General features: G+C 44.7%; 2 protein-coding genes and 2 non-coding genes across 6 annotated transcripts in view; 2 read left to right on the forward strand and 2 right to left on the reverse strand.

Annotated features, from left to right (window-relative positions):
- The window catches only part of mrps9 (mitochondrial ribosomal protein S9), an 18,431-nt gene extending 11,461 nt beyond the window's left edge, over nt 1-6,970 (forward strand). The window contains exons 6-11 of the mRNA XM_021608593.2: nt 1,996-2,081; nt 2,169-2,244; nt 3,668-3,836; nt 4,074-4,182; nt 5,185-5,354; nt 6,533-6,970. Of these exons, the coding sequence (XP_021464268.1) occupies nt 1,996-2,081; nt 2,169-2,244; nt 3,668-3,836; nt 4,074-4,182; nt 5,185-5,354; nt 6,533-6,624 (702 nt within the window). The 3' untranslated portion in view covers nt 6,625-6,970. The remainder of the gene's footprint in view (nt 1-1,995; nt 2,082-2,168; nt 2,245-3,667; nt 3,837-4,073; nt 4,183-5,184; nt 5,355-6,532) is intronic.
- A 656-nt stretch (nt 6,971-7,626) lies between these two features.
- LOC110527370 (SLAIN motif-containing protein 1) lies at nt 7,627-16,530 on the forward strand. 3 transcript variants are annotated; one of them, XM_036952077.1, is made up of 9 exons: nt 7,629-8,235; nt 9,068-9,225; nt 11,442-11,573; nt 11,978-12,085; nt 12,829-12,978; nt 13,415-13,762; nt 14,584-14,736; nt 14,958-15,246; nt 15,353-16,530. In XM_036952077.1, the coding sequence occupies exons 1-9, from the start codon at nt 7,826-7,828 to the stop codon at nt 15,426-15,428; spliced, it is 1,824 nt and encodes a 607-aa protein (XP_036807972.1). In that variant the 5' UTR covers nt 7,629-7,825; the 3' UTR covers nt 15,429-16,530. The 3 variants fall into 3 exon arrangements, with proteins under 3 accessions (XP_036807973.1, XP_036807972.1, XP_021464274.2); XM_021608599.2 differs by having other exon boundaries at nt 7,633-8,235; nt 9,092-9,225; XM_036952078.1 differs by lacking the exon at nt 11,978-12,085 and having other exon boundaries at nt 7,627-8,235.
- Nucleotides 16,531-17,620: 1,090 nt separating this feature from the next.
- Nucleotides 17,621-17,692, reverse strand: trnae-uuc. Its single transcript has one exon. It is a non-coding gene; the product is annotated as a tRNA-Glu (tRNA).
- A 1,901-nt stretch (nt 17,693-19,593) lies between these two features.
- Nucleotides 19,594-19,665, reverse strand: trnae-uuc. The gene has a single exon. It is a non-coding gene; the product is annotated as a tRNA-Glu (tRNA).
- Between the last annotated feature and the right edge of the window lie 152 nt (nt 19,666-19,817).

Here is a 19,817-nt window from a genome sequence, read left to right on the forward strand (position 1 = left end):
GTGAGGTCCAACACCAGCTGACTGAGAGGGCTCGTTTCTGGGCTCAGCTCTTGGGCTTGAAGTGCTTTAAATTGCAGACTCAAATTTGGACTTGAATTTAGATGTAGCCAAAATTTTAATGATCTTTTCTGTATTTTCATTATTACTGGAAAACGGCCCAATTCTGCCCTACATCCATTAGTTGGTGTATTTCTCTGGACTTGTAGAATTTTACGACAGAATTCTGCATGTAGGGCTTCAATTGGATGTTTGTCCCACATTTTAAAATCCAGTTCATTGAGTGGCCCCCAAACCTCACTTCCATAAAGTGCTATTGGTAGGATTACACTGTCAAATATTTTAGTCCAAATTCTAATTGGGATGTTGATTTTGAATAATTTCATTTTTATTGCATACATTGCTCTGCGGGCTTTTTCTTTGAGTGCCTTCACTGCCATATTAAAGTTTCCCGATGCAGATATGGTCAGACCAAGGTAGGTGTAATTTTTTGTGTGTTCAATTAAGGTGTTGTTCAGGGTGAATTTACATTTTTGTTTCTGACATCTGGGGTTTTTTTGGAAAATCATGATTTTAGTTTTTGGGAAATTTACTGCCAGGGCCCAATTATGGCAATATTGCTCCAGAATATTCATGTTTTGTTGAAGACCTTCTTTGGTTGGTGATAGAAGTACCAAGTCATCAGCATATAGCAGGTATTTCACCTCTGTGTCAAATAGTGTGAGTCCTGGGGCTGCAGTCATCAGCATATAGCAGGTATTTCACCTCTGTGTCAAATAGTGTGAGTCCTGGGGCTGGAGATTGGTCCAACATGTCTGCTAATTCATTGATATAAATGTTGAAAAGATTTGGACTCAAATTGCAGCCTTGTCTCACACCTCGACGTTGTGAAAAAAATTATGTTCTTTGGTTTTTGATTTTTATTGCACACTTGTTTTCTGTGTACATACATTTTATTAAGTCATACACCTTACCACCAAGTCCACTTTGTAGAATTTTGTAGAATAGCCCTTTGTGCCAAATCGAATCAAATGCTTTTTTAAAAGTCAATAAAGCAAGCAAAGATTTTGCCCTCTTTTTTTTGGTGGACGTGTTTATTAGTTAGTGTGTGTGAGGTGTATATATGGTCAGTAGTGCGATGGTTAGGAAGAAAGCCAATTTGCCAATTCTCTCTCTCTCTGTCTCTCTCTCTGTCTCTGTCTCTCTCTCTCCGTCTCTCTCTCTCTCTCTCTCTCTCTCTGTCTCTCTCTCTGTCTCTCTCTCTGTCTCTCTCTCTCTCTCTCTCTCTCTGTCTCTCTCTGTCTCTCTCTCTCTGTCTCTTTCTCTCTGTCTCTCTCTCTCTGTCTCTCTCTGTCTCTGTCTCTCTCTCTCTGTCTCTCTCTCTCTCTCTCTCTCTCTGTGGTGGAGTGGCGGCGGATTAGACTCCACTCTATCAAGAAGGGAATTAAACAAACATCTGCTGAATAATGGGGGGGGGGGGGGGGGTGGATGGATGGATGGATGGGGAGTTGAGGCTGATTTGGGACGTGACCTGAATGCCAGGCTGACGGGTCGGGTCTTGTCCCTCTACCACCAGCCTTAACGTACTGTACCGCGATTGGTGGGCTAACGCCAAGCTCGTGGGCTCCATGCTAATTTAGACAAGCGTGCCCGCGGATAGCGGGTAGCTAGTCCTCTCGCTCCACATGGCGGCTTCTAGGGGAGAAAGGGGGAGTAAGCTTTAGCCCAAGTGCTCCCCAATTCAATTTTCCCACCCAATTAAATCCAGCCAAGGATGGGGACAGATATCTGCTATCTGCTTTCATAATGGAGAATCCTCTCTCTTTCTCTGTCTCTAGGGCGTGCGCGCGTGTGTGTCGGAATATAAAATGTACTCAATACTGGACTTTTCTTGATACAACACAAATACACATTGTTACTACTGAGTGAAAGGTTCATAGACCATAGAGTGTTCCATGTTGTTTAATCTGGTCGTCTGTGTCCTTCTGTCCCATTCAGGACACCTTCACTAAAGCCCTGGCAGTAGAGAAGCACCAGGACCGTCTGAGAGGAAAGGATCTTTTCACCCAGGATGCCAAGCAGATGTGAGGATAGTTGTTTTCACAGAGCAGTGAAATTAGTTCACCAATGAATGTTGATACGTGTGTGTGTGTCTAACTGTCTGTGTTCAGTTCTCTGGTGGGTAGTCGGTGGTTGCTGAAAGAAGAGCTGGAGGAGTTGTTGGTGGAGACCATCTCAGAACACGATGTAAGAAGGAACTCTTTTAATGCCGTCACAGATATCTGGTCCCTCTCACTGGGTCCTTCTCCCTGGTCCTTCTCCCTGGTCCTTCTCCCTGGTCCTTCTCCCTGGTCCTTCTCCCTGGTCCTTCTCCCTGGTCCCTCTCCCTGGTCCTTCTCCCTGGTCCCTCTCCCTGTGTCCTTCTCCCTGGTCCCTCTCCCTGGTCCCGCTCCCTGGTCCCTCTCCCTGGTCCTTCTCCCTGGTCCTTCTCCCTGGTCCTTCTCCCTGGTCCTTCTCCCTGGTTCTTCTCCCTGGTCCTTCTCCCTGGTCCCTCTCCCTGGTCCCTCTCCCTGGTCCCTCTCCCTGGTCCCTCTCCCTGGTCCCTTTCCCTGGTCCCTCTCCCTGGTCCCTCTCCTTCACACTTCAACAGTTTTGCTGTGATAGTATTTACAGAGGAAAAAGACCTTAGATATCACTAGCTAGGTTTCCATCCAATTGACACCAGATTTTCATGTGAATATTCAAAAATCTGCATAAATGAAATATGTGCATTTTCCCACCAGAGAATAATCAATTCCATCAACTTGAATTGTTGCGGATTAAAGTGTGTGATTTGGTAGTCCACATAAAACTAAAGTTTGCGGTTAAATTCCCATGTACCCAATAAAACAAATACAAGTTCAATTCATTTTTCGCATTTTCAACTCTACTGACGGTTTTGTCACAAATGTTGCATTATATAGCGACTGTGCACCCTGGTGTTGGCACGTGCGCTCTAGCCAACAGCTAGCAGATACATTGCGGGTACAGCCTACATGATGAGATTATTATGGACTAAAGAGCAAGATTCGTTTAATTTGTCAAAAGACACCCAAGCATCAATCATCATGTCACCAGATTAAGACCCTCAATATTTATTGGAAAGGAGCATCAAGCTCATCACCTTGCACTTTCACCACCTTCTAAAGTTCATAATTTATTTCATCTGTAGCCTGATCAACTGGATGTCATCACATGACTCCAAGTTTACTTCCATATGATGGTTATTATATCAATGTTTGCAACATTTGGAAAGCTTACCGACAACTTTGCTGTTTCCATCATGCCTTCCAGTATTTGTATCTGACATGTTCTTTACTCACATAGAAGGTTGACTGGAAACCTGGTTGTTGGCATGCTAGATACTGTATTACTGGTAGGATGCAGTTCACCTAGTCACCACAAGAGGCTGCTGTTTAGACACTGAACAGAGCCCTACAACGCCAATAGAAAGTAGGCATGTGTGCTTATGTTCTTACGCTCCGGGGTGACGTTACCCCTACAGATCCAGGATCAGCTTCCCCTCCACCAATCCTAACCTTTGCCATTAGTCGGGGAAATGCTAAACTGACCCACGATCAGCGTCTAGGGGCTACTCCTATTCTTCCATGTTGTGTGTGTCTCTCGTCAGTATGCACGGTTCATCCAGCTGATGGAGAGGTTGCTGTCTCTGCCCTACTGCTCTGTGGAGGAGGACTTTGTCCAGCGCTACCGCAGACAGCTGGAGATCCAGTCCTCCAAGCAGCAGGTCCAGCCCCTACAGTACGACCAGCACGGAGTGGCTTACAGCACCGGAGATGGTAAACAGCAATCAATTAATACAACTGGGCTTTTATCAATCAATGGATCAATATGTTACGAGTAGCATTTATTTATATTGGTCTTAAAGCAGTTGACAGAAACCGGGTCTAAATTTCATGACAGTTTCAGTGATCTTTCCCTTTCAAAGAATGACCTACAGTCATTGGTTGGCCAGGGCTTCATGGTAGAAGAGAGAGATCTGGGATAATAAGTTGTGTGTGTGTGTGTCTCCCCAGGCAGAAGGAAGACCGCTACGGGTACTGTCCTACTGAGAGACAGCGGTTCAGGATCCATCAGCATCAATGGGACAAACTATGTCCACTACTTCCCTGTCCTGCAAGACCGGTCCGTATTCCTTCCCAGCAGACATCCACCGTAATGTTTTCAAATAGCATGTGCTTTCAGACCAGTACTGATGAAGTAGGAGACAAATCAGAGAGGAACCTTTAGAGAGTTGACATGGCTCGTTAGTGCTTCATCTCCCACCGAAGAAATCACAAGTCCCTGCTTCTTTCCACACTCCTCTCCCTGTCCTTCCTTAACGTGCACGCCGTTCCACGTGCACTCTCAAAACATGCACGCCGTGCCACGTGCACTCTCAAAATGTGCACGCCATGCCACGTGCACTCTCAAAACACTGTTGAAAAGTATCTTTATGTTGCACCTCACTGCGTTTAAAGCCTCTTTTATTTATCTGGGATATAGCAGCGTTAATTACACAACTGAGTGGGAGGGGGGGGGGGGTGTGCGTGTGTGTGTGTTATCTCCTGGGCTGAGGACAGACTGAGACAGGACTAATAGGACCTGAAGGGTGATGGTGGTTTGACTGTGTCAGCAATAAGCCTTTCATTTAGTCTGCTGGGATGTGGGCCAGAACACACACTCCATACACATTCAGACACACACACCCCTCATCTGTCTTTTTCATGCTGAGACAGAAGAGTGTCTGCTGTAGTGTCTAAATATGACCGTGTGGCTCTAACAGAGGTTAACAGGACTCTATACACACACCACTGCTCTTTACAATCCTCTAGACAACCACTGCTGTTGATAACTGATATCTCATTGTCCAGTGCCCACTCCATTGACTGACTGACTTACCCTTTTCTCTCTCTCTCTTTATCCTGTTATCCCTCTCTCTTTCTTTCTTCGTAACCAACTCCTCTTTCTCCCTCCCTCAATCTTTTTATCCCTCCCCTCACCCTTCTTTTCTCCTCCCTCTCCTCCCTTCTCTCCATCCCTCTCCTCCCCTTCTCTCCAACTCCATTCCTCTTTTCTCCAACTCCATCCCTCTTCTCTTCATCCCTCTCCTCCCTTCTCTCCATCCCTCTCCTCTTCCCCTGACAGAGAGCAGTTGATGTTCCCCCTCCACTTCATGGGGGTGCTGGGGAGGTTTGACATGCAGTGCAGTGTGAGTGGCGGGGGCCATTCCAGCCAGGCGGGGGCGCTACGCCTTGCCATCTCCCGCGCCATGCTCAGCTTCCTGTCTGAGGGACAGGTGGAGACCATGAGACAAGGTTGGTAGTGGTACTACACACACACACACATCATTCAGAAAGCTTTTTATCTTTTTTGTATTTTTTTATGTAACCTTTATTTAACTCGGCGAGTCAGTTAAGAACAAATTCTTATTTACAATGACGACCTACCAAAAGGCAATAGGCCTCCTGCGGGGACGGGGGCTTGGATTAAACATGTACAAATCTAAGACAAAACACACATCACGACAAGAGACGACACCACAACTCTACATAAAGAGAGACCTAAAACATCAACATAGCATGGCAGCAACACAACATGACAACAACACAACATGACAACAACATGGTAGCAATTCAACATGACAACAACATGGTAGCAATACAACATGACAGCAGCACAGCATGGTAGCAACACAGCATGGTAGCAACACAACATGGTAGCAACACAACATGGTAGCATCACAAAACATGGTACAAACATTATTGGGCACAGACAACAGCACAAAGGGCAAGAAGGTAGAGTCAACAATACATCACACAAAGCAGCCACAACTGTCAGTAAGAGTGTCCATGAATGAGTCTTTCAATGAAGAGATTGAGATAAAACTGTCCAGTGTGAGTGTTTGTTGCAGCTCGTTCCAGTCGCTAGCTGCAGCGAACTGAAAAGAGGAGCGACCCAGGGCTGTGTGCTTTGGGGACCTTTAACAGAATGTGACTGGCAGAACGGGTGTTGTATGTGGAGGGCTGCAGTAGATGTCTCAGATAGGGGGGAGTGAGGCCTAAAAGGGTTTTATAAATAAGCATCAACCAGTGGGTCTTGCGACGGGTATACAGAGATGACCAGTTTACAGAGGAGTATAGAGTGCAGTGATGTGTCCTATAAGGAGCATTGGTGGCAAATCTGATGGCCGAATGGTAAAGAACATCTATCCGCTCGAGAGCACCCTTACCTGCCGATCTATAAATGACATCTCCGTAATCTAGCTTGGTCATCTGAATCAGGGTTAGTCTGGCAGCTGGGGTGAAAGAGGAGCGAGTACGATAGAGGAAACCAAGTCTAGATTTAACTTTAGCCTGCAGCTTTGATACGTGCTGAGGGAAGGATCGTTTTAATTTACATCAAATGAACAACACTGTTCCTCTGTTGCTTTGTCGTTGCTGTATTGTACTATTTTTGGTTTGACCTTTGACCTGCATCTCTGCCTCCCTCTCAGCTGGGCTGCTGACCCCTGACCCCAGAATTAAGGAGAGGAAGAAGCCGGGCCAGGAGGGAGCGAGGAGGAAGTTCACCTGGAAGAAACGCTGAGGTGGAGGACAGAATAGATCTGGACACAGGGAAATCACAGCAACATCTTCATCATTATCTTCCTCTGAGATCAGAACTGTTATTAGTAAGTGGACAAATTGTTCATCCAACCCCTGTTGTAGCTTTTTATATGTCCCCTAAAGGTTATTTAGATCTGGAAATAGCCACCAAGTACATGACTCAAATACATGTACAAATTCAAAGGGGTTCTGTCCATGTGAGGGCAGGATACCCAACTCCATATAGGCTGTAATGATTTTTTCTGCCACCAGAGGGCCATCTCTGGCAACACACCTGTCCATTGTCTTTGTCTGTATATTGAAAATAAAATGTTGTTTTTCACATACCTTGCTATAATATGCTGTTTTTATTCCATATACAAAATAAATGGCCGGTAACGTTACACCTGCACTTTAACCAGGCGCTGTCCACTGTCATGGGGTGCTGAAAGTCCACGTTAGGGATTCTGTCTTAGTCGCTGTCCATGGTGCTGAAACCTGCGGTGCAGATTCTGTATTTATATTTCGTACCTTCAGAACTTTCACTCCTGGGTTAAATTGGACAAAGTCACCACAGTTCCATCATGTGCCGTCTCAATTACACCACAGGAGGGCGATAAATGCGCATAAAATGCCCTGGTTTGCATAAAATGCCCTGCATGGGCGCTCTGGGCATGCGGTTGTAGAATATGTACAGTGGCTGGTGAAATTATTATTTAATTCAATAGATCTTTGTGTGTATATCAATGAAGTCAACTGTGTATGCTTGTAGATAAAATATAAATGGTTTAGCCAATATCTTGTGTTATCAAAATGTAGGCTATAAAAAATGTTATTTTCACTTTGGACGTAATCTCTCATTCTCTGTTTTAATAAACATATTTGAAACAAAAATGTTGCCCTTTCTTTACGGACAGTTCTCAAGAGCAATGTCACACGTTTGAGGAGAGAACGCTTGCACGCACCTGTCCAGAAATCACTAGGCAACAGTTCCCGCGTTGGACTCAGCACGCTGGGGGTGGAGACAGTCTGTAGCACGCCACCATCCCTCATTGGGCGGCATCTGAATGCTCTAGTCCTGATGGGCACTAGAGCAAGCGAGATACAACCCATACCCAAATCACAGTGTGGGCAACGGGTGAGCTGAGACTTGAGTGTAGAAAAAATAAAAAATATATCGGGTATTTGTACTTTTCCATCCAATGGATGCAGCAGTGATGAACTCCCAGATAATGACGGATGGCAACAGCAATGCCGCGAACGCCGAACTGGAGGTGAAAAAGCTCCAAGAGCTGGTTCGGAAATTGGAGCGGCAAAATGAGCAATTGAGGACGCGGGCGAACGGTTGCACTGGCAACCCCCACATTCTACCTCCCTCTCCGGCCTACATGGCCGGGAGCTACTGCATACCTAGTCCGTTACCGACGCTACTGTGCCAGTCTTCCTTGGAGTCATTTTTCCCGTTGGACGAACCGTTCGAATATTTACATTCGCATTATGTGGATACTGCTCTCGACACGGAGGCTGATTATATGGAACGTACGGTTCTGGATGAGGTGGACATTCTGGACCTAGATGCTGTATTCTCTCATGAAGATTCTGAAGCTACCTGGTAACTATTTCAGAATATCCAATGGTTTGTAAAATGTAGTTGAGAGGTGGCAAATTTAATCTGACAGATTTCTTTGAAACTTAGAGTCCTTATTTGCATATGGCAATTTATCTGTCATACGACGGTGATGCAGTGTTCTGTTTATTTTATAGGATATGTGACTGTTACTCTGGTAGACGTAGGCCTATGGAATATAATGATGTACATGCAAATGAGACTCGAATCCTAGTAGGAATGATATACGACAACAAAGCCACACCTTCGGAGCAAATTGGACTGAAAGATGGAGCTGACACTTGTTCCAATGTCATTCGATTTTTCTTTAACAAACACAACATCGATTTGTTGCAATTATCATAGTCAACGGTTATGATTGAGCAAACGGCCACTGTGCTCTGTGAAAATGTGCCTGTTGAAATGGAGGCTAGACTGCATCAGTCTGAGACATGTCGACTTGGGGGTGGACGACTGGACACAGAAGTGCTATTATTTTAGTGGTAAAACGAATGCATAAGAATACCCGCTGATTAAAGATGACATAATACTTTTGACTCATTCTGTATTATGTCAAATCCATTATAGTGCCCAAAAACAATTTTGGACTGCAGTCAAAATTGGCTGCTCCACACTATGCGCCACGGTTTGCATTTGTTGGCTACAATCAATATGATTCTATAGGTCCTAAGTGAGGTTGTGGCTTGATGTACATTTTGGAGATCATTGTAAAACTGGAAAACGTATCCCTGATCTGAAACCAGTCTTCCCTGTAGGCCCATAAGGGTTGATTTTGGGACTATAGGGCAGTAAAATCCTCTTAATTCCTCCTCTTCTGGCTCTCATCCTGTCTTCCCTGCAGGCTGTATGTGTCAGCCAAGGCCCGGCTGTGGGGGGAGAGCCCTGTTACCCCCCTCCAGTGGAGCAGACAGGTCCTGGACAGCCCCAGAACAGAGGTGGAGTCGGCCCGCTCACTGTGCCTCAGGTTGGACCAAGGTATGAGGAGGGGTGGAAACTAGGGACCGAAAAGGGTGGATAGATGGATGGCTATATAATAGACCATTGGTTTCTATCAACCTGATGATTCTACTTTACTGTGTGTGTGGGTACATGGAGGTGAGGGGGGAGGCTAGCACTGTGATGCCTTGAGCTCAGTGTGAAACAGGTCCTCAAGTCTCTCAGGACTATGTAACCAGGCAACTCCCGACTATTTTGGACTGAGGTAAAAGTACAGCACCTTGTCAGACAGTCAGTAGCCACACACAACACTGGCTACATTAAACTACGCACACATGACCGGCGCCATTAAGCTACGCACGGTGGTCACGCACAAGCGGAGTCACTCCTGAAAAGACAGCCGTATACCAACCTACAGACCCACACATTCGCACCATGCTTATGACAGTGAGGACATTCATTTCACCTGGCTAGGTGATGGAGATCACATTCTAATTCACAGCATCTACCTGAAGAAGGGTTGCAGTAGAGAGGTGACCGGGTCGAATGAGAGGCCCTGAAGTGAAGGTGTGAGTGGCCAACTTTGGGAATTTAGCGGTAACGTCAGGGTTAATGCCTCTACTCCTGAGACATTCCATGGTGTCTAATGACCACTGAGAATGGACCTTGGGTTCATGTCTGAGAGGAAGCTGTGGTGTGAAACAGTGATGTGACGTCTCCCACGGTCTTCGCTGAAGGTACTGTATTAATACGGCTCTAGTCCTCTAAGCTCTTAATGAGAGGTGAAGCACTGGCCTCAACTGTCTGTGTGCGTCACTTTCAACAACTTAGAGTAAACACACACGTCAGCTTAATTGCATTTCTTTTTACTATTATATATTTGGAAAGTGTCTTTTTGCACATTAAATCCAATTTAACTTGGCGTTCATATTATACACTTGTCATGCAACAGCTTATCGTTGCATCAGTGAAGCTGCCATTTTGTTTATTTAACCAGGCAAGTCAGTTACGAACAATTCTTATGTTCAATGACGGCCGAGGAACAGTGGGTTAACTGGTCTAGGAACAGTGGGTTAACTGGTCTAGGAACAGTGGGTTAGCTGCCTTGTTCAGGGGCAGAACAACACATTGTTATTTCCAATGACGGCCCGAGGAACAGTGGGTTAGCTGGTCTAGGAACAGTGGGTTAACTGGTCTAGGAACAGTGGGTTAGCTGCCTTGTTCAGGGGCAGAACAACACATTTTTACCTTGTCAGCTCTGGGATTCGATCTAGCAACCTTTCGATTACTAGTCCAACGCTCTAACCGCTAGGCTACCTGCCGCCATTTCATCAGTGAAATACAGGTAACCGCCAAAATAAAGGGAACAACAAAATAAAGGGAACAACAACAACGTGTAATACTTATAAAATATACTTTTATCCTTCATACTAGTGTTTCCTTTATTTTGGCAGTTACCTGTATTTTACTACAATATATTGCTGTAAGGATCTACTAGATGCCCGTATATTAATTTCACAGTAGCTGTAACTGCAGGAAAAGCCTTCCACTGCTTTCACACTTGACCTACTATCTGCCTGTTGCTACGTTCACAGGGCCTCCCTCGGCAACCAGAGGGGTAACCATGGTTACCGTGTTTACATGAAAGGCACCTCGCCTCGATGCTGCTAAGTGGTTTATATTCTCAGTGACAGGTATAACATAACCCCACTCTATCTGGTGCAGGGATATATGCAGCTCTGTGTTGAACAGCTCAGTCGAACCACCACACAGAGAGAGAGAGAGATGATTTGCTTTCTCAGCTCTGCAACATTTATTATTCATTCTTCTCTCTCTTTGTTCTTTTGATCCACCACATCTCCTCTAGATAGATTGCTGGGATATTTCCTTAGCGAGTGTTCATTACTGTAGGTCTCCTCTATGAATATATATCAGATGGAGTGTGTGGTCGCTGCTCCGTCCCTGGTTCTGGCCCGTGCTGAATGGGTGTGTTGAGCACTGTGTGTGAGGTTGTGAATGCAGCTTTGTCTCCTGGGCATTGGACAGCAGATGTGTTCCCTGGCTGCTACTGAATAGTGGTTCTGTGACTGTCACAGCAATGTGACACGCTGGGTGTGAGGTAAACAACCGCTTCACACTGCTGACCTCTGTTCCTTGTGAGGGGCCCGGAAAGCACTGACAGCTGTGTGTGTGTTTTGGGGGTGGTCCGATAGAGTATGACATTGCCTTTTCCCCTCCCTCCCTCCCATGCGTAGTCCATAGGTGGCGGGGGGTCTTCTCCAGCCACTCTTCCCCTGCCCTCCCCCTGAGACGTGTAGCTGGAGTGTCCCCCCTCAGTGCCTCGTTCTCCAGGTCCTGCTCCACCCCTCCGCCCGCTGACAGACCTGGTAAATACACACACAGATTACTATGTGACATGGGTACAGATTGCCATAATGTTACCATAATATTACCATATGACATTAGTTGAACTAGAGGTTTTTCAACCTTGCAACCTGATCAGGAGATACTCTTGTCCCTATTGAGCAGAATCGGGGCCATATTGAGCAGAAAAATCCTGGGCCTTGTTGAGCAGAAACTCAACACTCCTGATCAGTTCACCAGGCGAGGAAAACCCCTGGTTCTTAGACATGAGGGTTACTCCATCCATGATTACTTCTTAAACATTTAAAAAATACCAGTCTCTTCATTGGAATAGTTTTATTTTCTCCATTGAAACAACTCTCCATGATTCTCTCTCTCTCCCCCTTATCCTGTCTCTGTCCCCTCCCTTTCTTTCTCCCTCCATCAGCCTCATTCTCCTCACCCCTCCATCCTCTCCTCCACCTGTCCCTGACTCCTGTAGGGAAGGCTGAGAGAATTCCCACATTCCTCCCAGCCAATCACTCAGCCAATCGCAGTAAGCCTCGCTCGCTCCCCCGCTGGCTCACGTTGTCTCAGTCTCTCTGTCATGTCAAGGTTTGCGTCTCAATAGTGTGTTTGAAAGAGCTTCCTCTCCTTGTCTCCTCTCCTTCATTCCTGCTGATGTAAGAGATGTAAGGTGTTTCACCTGTCCATATTTCACCTACTGGCTGTCTTGTCAGATCAGAACAGAGGTGGACACAAGAGGAGAGGAAGCCACTATAGACTATTGAGAGGCCCCAAAGGTCATCATTCATCATTTGTCACTGCAAGAGAAGGAGTGTTTCAGTGTGTGTTCAGTTTCTGCTGCTTCAGGTGTTTGCCATGTGAAGTTCCTCACTATTCCTCACTTGAGTGGAATAGTCCCTCTGGTGATGGAAGCGCCACATGTCACACAGCTAGGTCGAGCCTGTGGGGCCTGGTTGGCGGCCATAATGGAAAATGGCCATTAGGGCTTAGTGGCCATAAACACAATATGGCCTTTTCTAGCTTTGTCTGTGATTTGTGGTGCTTCTGGTGCTTCTATCACCAAAGGCACAATTCCATGACGTGGCCTCCCTACTAACAGTGACTCGGCAATGTTTCTTAAAGGGAGAGTGATGTTTTTTTGCTACCAGTGTGCCTCTATCTAAACTAATCTTGCTTTTCATCTGGTCAGTTTTCTTTGTGTTCATTGTGAATGTAAAATGTCTGCAATGTAATTTGTCTAATCTGACCTCTGAACTGTGTTGTGTGCTGAAGGCCGCAGCCTCCAGCGGTTCCTCCTCAGCCCCCAGTCTTCCATGGACAGTGAGCTCAGTGCCTCAGAGCTGGAGGATGACGCCATCACGCAGGGATACAAACTGCAGGACCTTGTTGACGTCCAGGTCATGGCTCGTCTGCAGGAGGACAGTGAGTCCCTCACCCTTTATTAAAAACTGTTTTGGTGTTGTCACATAGTTGACTATATATTGTTTTACATAGTAAGAGGTGAGTTTTCCCCCCTTTCTATGTAGAAGGGTGGAAAATGCTTTATAAATCAGAACTATTATTATTAACTATTGAGCAGGTGACCTGAAAGGGAATAACTCTAGGCCCCAAGGTTAAAGGTAGGGCCCAGAGTTGTTACTGGTCAGTTCAAGTGGTCTTGGATTCCTGGCCATATTCTTGCCCTTTATTGTTCCCCTCTGTCCTTCTCTCCCTTCTAACACTGTAACATGTGATACAAGACCTCAGGCTTCATCCAGGCTTTATTAACCTTAACCTCAGGCGCAGAAGGTGACGACTGATTGTGTGCGTGTTTGTGTGTTTGTGTGTTTGCGCTTGTCCGTATTTCCCCCTCCTTCAGGTCTTCGTCAGGACTACGCCACCACCTCCATCAACCGCCGCAGCGCCAGCTTCTCCTTCCTCTCCCTTCAGCACAGCGGCGAGGCCGACCTGGAGGAGGAAGAGGATGAGGAAGAGTACGGGCAGCTACCTCCTCCCCAGCCCCGTCTGACCCGTGTGGGACCCACCCTGCAGCGCGGCCTCTCCCACTCCCACACCTTCTCCAGCATACGGGACTGGAGGAGGAGCACAACCAGCCCCTCCACCCCTCAGTACCCCTCCGGAGGATTCTCCTATCAGCCCCCACCCCTGGCCAGCCCCACACTCAGCACTGACACACCCGAACAACAGGGCTTCAGGCCTGGATCAGGTGAGCAGGCCTGGCCCATGCAGGTACTTGGGTTGCGTTCATTAGAGAAAATGAGAGATAAAAAATAAATAAAAAATGTTATGACAAATGTTTTTATTGGACAGTGTTCTCCTGGACTCAACCCTGGCCCTCTGCTTACATTTATGAAATCTCACACTAATAAGAATTCTTGCTTTGCAAGACTCTCCTCGAATGTTGTTTGTTTTTGTGTGTTTATGTTCTATTTTGGGGATCACATTTGGAATGCAGATGGATATGAGTACATTTTTCAAACAAGCCTTTTTGTGTTGTCTTGATGGAACATTTGCATAACAAAGTACAATATTAGTAGGGCTACAAAAGAATTGACACACGACATGATGGCCCCTTTAAGGAAATAGTTATACTAATCTATTTCTAGGTTTGTTTTCAACTTGTCATTGTTTATGTTAAGGAAGGAAGAGGTCATTTTAAGGTCACCCACTCATTAGTTACCACCGTAGGTACTTCCCTAGGCTGTTGACTGTACTGGCAGACTACCAGGGATGTGCTCACTGTAAGCCTCTTGAGACACTGACTGATCCGTAAGCTCTTGGAGGCTATTCTGTTTCTGTTCTGGGAGCTGAACCGGAGAGGGACACTGAATAGAGGGTGGTGAGATTACAGGAGATGTTTCTCTTTGGGGCCTCAACACTGGTGTTCTTCAAGAGAGACTAGTGAGTGGCACTTATTCCTCTTGAAGAGGGCTCTATGTAGAATCTGAGATGATAAAGTCTTCTAGATCTGTGGCCTTGAATTAATACACGAATTTGTGTGTGTGTGTGTGTGTACATTCTATTTAGATAAGCTGCGGAGGAGCATGCCCAATCTGTTCAGGGCTCCCAGTGTGCCTAGCCCACTGAGCCCAGCCAATCACATCGTCTCTCCTTCCACCCTTCGGAACAGTCTGAGCTTTGACTCGTCCAATGGGCTGGCCAGCAGGCTACAGTCCTCCAGTGAGATACCGTCTTCTTCTTTGTTTTAGATCTGACCATACACATACTATAAAACTGCAGGGCTTGATTGACTTTCCAGAATTCATCAAATTGAAAATGATCATTCTAAGTAGGTAGTCCATACATTATACAGTACATCTGAGGAAAGCATGAATATTATATTAATCCATTAATAATCCATTAATCTGTATATGATCTATTGTCAACCCTCTCCCCACTAGTCCCTTCACCCGGTCAGTTGCAGAACAGAGTCCAGAGTGTGGGGAACTTCCAGTCGTTGTCGCGGCAACCCCTCAAAGCCACAGCCTATGTCAGCCCCACTGTGAAAGGGCCAGTTACCATGCCGACCTCCACCAGTCTGCAGTCCCTGAGTGGGATCCCCCTCCCCAGTAAACCAGCTGTGGGGGTTGGGGGCACTCCTACACCCCCCCGGAGCAGCCTGCCCCGCCCGGCCTCCTTTATTGGGACCAGCTCCACCCCTCGAAGCAAGATCGCCCAACCCACACGCAGGTAGGGTACTGTAGGACACTAAGGGGGTGCCAACAAGCTCAAAACTAGGTTCTTGTTGTCTGGGATCGTAATTTCCTATTTTATCTCAATCTGATCTTTTCCCCAGTTTATTGACGCCTCCTAAGAGCTTGTCCACCCTGAGTGCCCTACGAGACGGGAGCTGGAGAGATGGCTGCTACTGAGAGAGGGATGAATGGGGACATGAATGGAGAGATGAGATTTCGGAGAAGAGCTGGCAATGTAGAGAGATCCTGCTGGTTGGGGTCACTCACTGCCACACAAAGTGTTCTTGGGGAATTGAGAAGGCAGGTCAACCAAACTATAGGGAATAGCAACCTTGTGTAGAACGCCCTCATGATTGGGTATGTGAGGTGTGGTCAGCACTCAAAGTCAAACATGCATTCTCCACCTGCCCAATTTGGTCTGTGCCAAGGGGAATCCCCCTGTTGATATGTTTATGCACTAACAAGTTTTAACCACGTTATGGTTACATTAACATACTAAAGAAAGAGCTGCCACTTTATGCTAATTAAGCCACAATTAGTTTTTTTTACTTTGGAATTCTGATTAATAGAAGGTGTATTTTCTCTTAATGGAGAGCACCAAATATGCTGCTAAAAAAAAGTCTAAATCACTCCCTATTGTCTGGGTGTATTTGGTCAAATTTTTACATGGCAATGTATATTTAAAATAAATCTTATATTATTTATTATCTTATGATTAGTGTAGAGACTAAAGTTAACTTTCAGTGTGCATTGTTGGGATGCTGATCGTATTGATGCAATATTCTTCATGATTTATTTATTTTTATTGTGAAGCATATTAACCAAATTAAAGCTAACGTCTGAATCTGTTTACAAAATGTCTCACCAAGACAGGGAAATGACTTCAAGTTGTGTTTTGGACACTTTTTAAACTATCAAGATTCACTGGCATATCTATGAAATATTTGTAATTGTTGCACTGATTGTACAAGTGTGAATTGAAATGTAATTGTTTTTGTTCATTTTATTTGTGATATTGCACTTTTATGGTTAATTATAATGTTGTTGATGAAGAGCACAGGGTAGATGTTTTGTCTTTTGGGACGAAGGATTACTTTTTAAAGATCACTTACGTAGCATTCTCTGTCTGTTAATCATTTTTTCAGTATTTAAAAAAAAAAAAGCAGGTTAGTCTTCATGGCACATCTCTTTCTCAAACATTTTTTACATTTTATTTTTACTGTATTTCATTGAACGAGTGTAGTTGTTTTAACTAAAATTAAAGATTTTCAAATGATAAGTATTATTTGAACCTGATTAATTTGTCTCGAGTTAGTAGGCTACTGGTTATTTTCACAGGTGAAGTTCTTACATTTTTGCTAAATTTGTCAGATTGATTGTATTCAGTTTCTATATCAAACAACATGTAACGCTTTCTGTTTCAAGCCTATCCCAAACTTTAACCCTTACCTTAACAATTCATCGTTAACTCCACATTTGAGGTTAGGCATTAGTCTAAACAGCCTTACACGGAACCCAAACCGTGAGCATGCGCCATTGTGCATACATGTATTTTGTCCCCCCACACCATCACGCAGATTAAAATATCAAAACAAACTCTGAACCAATTATATTAATTTGGGGTCAGGTCAAAAGGCATTAAACATGTATGGCAATATAGCTAGCTAGCTTGCACATGCTAGCTAATTTGTCCTATTTAGCTAGCTTGCTGTTGCTAGTTAATTTGTCCTGGGATATAAACATTGAGTTAAATTACCTGAAATGCACAAGGTCCCCTACTCCGACAATTAAGCCAAACAAAACGGTCAACCGAATCTAGTCATCTCTCCTCCTTCCAGGCTTTTTCATCTTTGAACTTATATGGTGATTAGCATCTAAACTTTCATAGTATTATCACGAAAACCAGCACGGCAACACAGTTCGTCTTTCAATCACCCACGTGGGTATAACCAATGAGGAGATGGCACGTGGGTACCTGCTTCTATAAACCAATGAGGAGGCGGGACTTGCATCTGCGTCAGAAATAGGAATGACTTCTATTTTAGCCCTTGGCAACGCAGACGCTCCTTGGCGCCCGCAAGCAATACTTTAATAACATTGATTTCTAAATTTATTCTGCAACGCTCGTGCACGCGACGTGTCCGCTCTGGTCAGCATGTTACATTTACAAAGTTGACGTTTGAGTAATGAGGATGAACATGTATTTCTGGTGTGAGACTGTGAGCGCAAGTTGCTGCATTACTAGAGTAGCCTACATCGGATAGACTATTCTATTTTGTCAGTTCACAATATTTTAACAGTCAAAGCCACGGGCAGGCATCTTTAGGCCTACTGTGCATTACATGTTCAAGGTTTTAATAAAAATTCCGTTCCCATACCGGGAGTCGAACCCGGGCCGCCTGGGTGAAAACCAGGAATCCTAACCGCTAGACCATATGGGAGATTGGAACACGCAGTAGTAATTTAACACTAAAGTCCAAAGGTAAGCCTATTAGTACTGTAGAGTGGTATTTCCGAACCCTTGAGGACCCCAACAGTACGCTTTTCATTGTAGCCCTGGACAAACACCTCATTCAGCTCATTGAGGGTTTGGTGAATAGTTGAATCAGGTGTGCTTGTCCAGGGTTACAATAAAAATATGTACTGTTGGGGGTGTTCGAGAAGTGATGTAAAGAACATAAGTAAAAATACTTTAAAATACTACTTAAGTAGTTTTTGGGGTATCTGTACTTTACTATTTATATTTTTGACAACTCTTACTTCATTACATTCATAAATAAAATAATGTACTTTCTACTCCATACATTTTCCCTGACACCCAAAAGTACTCGTTACATGTTGAATGCTTAGCAGGACAAGACGATTGTCCAATTCACGCACTTAAAGAGAAAATCATTGGTCATCCCTACTGCATCTGACCTGGCAGACTCACTAAACACAAATGCTTTGTTTGTTGTGATGTTTCGTTCGCGAACGAGTCTTGTAGGTGAACGTTGGGAGCCGGCTCGCATATCAGAAAAGCCGAATCTTTTTTACAAAAAATAAGATATGAATAATCAAAATATTTAAATTAGTAGCATTAATTAATTCAAATAACGAAAAAAAAAGATATATATATGCCTAAATGCTCAAGCGCACACATTCGTTCTGACTGTCTGCTCAGACAAACAGTCTCACCTCTTGTTCCTGTCAATCAGACACGCAGTGTCAACCAATGAACAAAAGATGCGTGAGGGAGGGCCGAGCCAACTCACTCACAGTCACACACGTAGCAGCGGAGGAGAGAGGAAGGATAGCTGTGAAAACAACAGCTGGAAAATGAGTCGGAAGCACAGTAGCATTTTGATGCATTTTAATAATGTAGACAATGTTTGAACACAGTGTAGAATTTGCCAAAAGAAAATCTCATATAAAGCCGGTTCTACGCACAACCTACACCGGCATATGAGACACTGTGCACCCAACCGTGAAGCTAGCTGTAGCGGAGCTTCGAGAAACTAGCGGGCCTGCTAGTGATAGTGGTGGATCCAGCACCTCCACAAGTGGAGATGTATCCACTCAGTCAAGTAGGGCTACTCCGCGACCCCCAGCTACGCAGTCTTCTATGGACCAGCTTATGCCAAAGTAGCAAACAAGGCCAAATTGGACAAATCTGTAGCAAAACAAGGCCAAATTGATATGGCATTGGCTAAAATGATTGCCACCGATTTCCAGCCATTTTCAGTCGTAGAGGACAGAGGTTTTAGAAATTAGAGCAATAGTCTAAATCCAATGTACACAATTCCAAGCAGGAAAACCCTTTCAAAATCACTTATTCCACAACTGTACGAGAGCACACAGGCTTCAGTGCTGGAAAGAGTCCAAAAAGCTACTGCAGTTTGCCTTACCACTCACTGACTGCTGGACATCAAGGGTAACCACTTCTTACATGTCGGTTACATGTCACTTCATTGAAGATTTGATACCCACGGCTTACTAAAGTCATGACAGGGAGACTGCATAGTGGCCACATCCGTTCCCTCTGAGAGGGTCTTATTGAAAACGGGACAAATAATTGCTGAGAAGAAAGTGAGGCAAATTTGATACTTAAGTATATTTGAGCAATTAGACTTACTTTTGATACTTAAGTACATTTAATACCAAATACTTTCAGACTTTTAATCAAGTAGTATTTTAGTGGGTGACTTTCAATTTTACTTGAGACATGTTCTATTAAGGTATCTTTACTTTTACTCAAGTATGACAATATGGTACTTTTTCCACCAATGTATTCAAGGAGCAGGGTGAGGATACACTGCTTATAGAGAACATGTTCAATAATAAAAATGAAAAAAAACAGTTGTTCCCATACCGGGAGTCGAACCCGGGCCGCCTGGGTGAAAACCAGGAATCCTAACCGCTAGACCATATGGGAGATCCTAAGCATTGGAAGGACTATAGACTATTTGTTCCGTCTATACGGGACGGAAGACATATTTAGATGTAATTACATCATTCAATCCATTCTTCTTCTCATATTCCTTATAATAAACTGAGATTAAAACGACACTTTCAAACGACTGTGTT

This window comes from Oncorhynchus mykiss, chromosome 18 (assembly GCF_013265735.2).
Source record: "Oncorhynchus mykiss isolate Arlee chromosome 18, USDA_OmykA_1.1, whole genome shotgun sequence".
Taxonomy (NCBI): domain Eukaryota; kingdom Metazoa; phylum Chordata; class Actinopteri; order Salmoniformes; family Salmonidae; genus Oncorhynchus; species Oncorhynchus mykiss.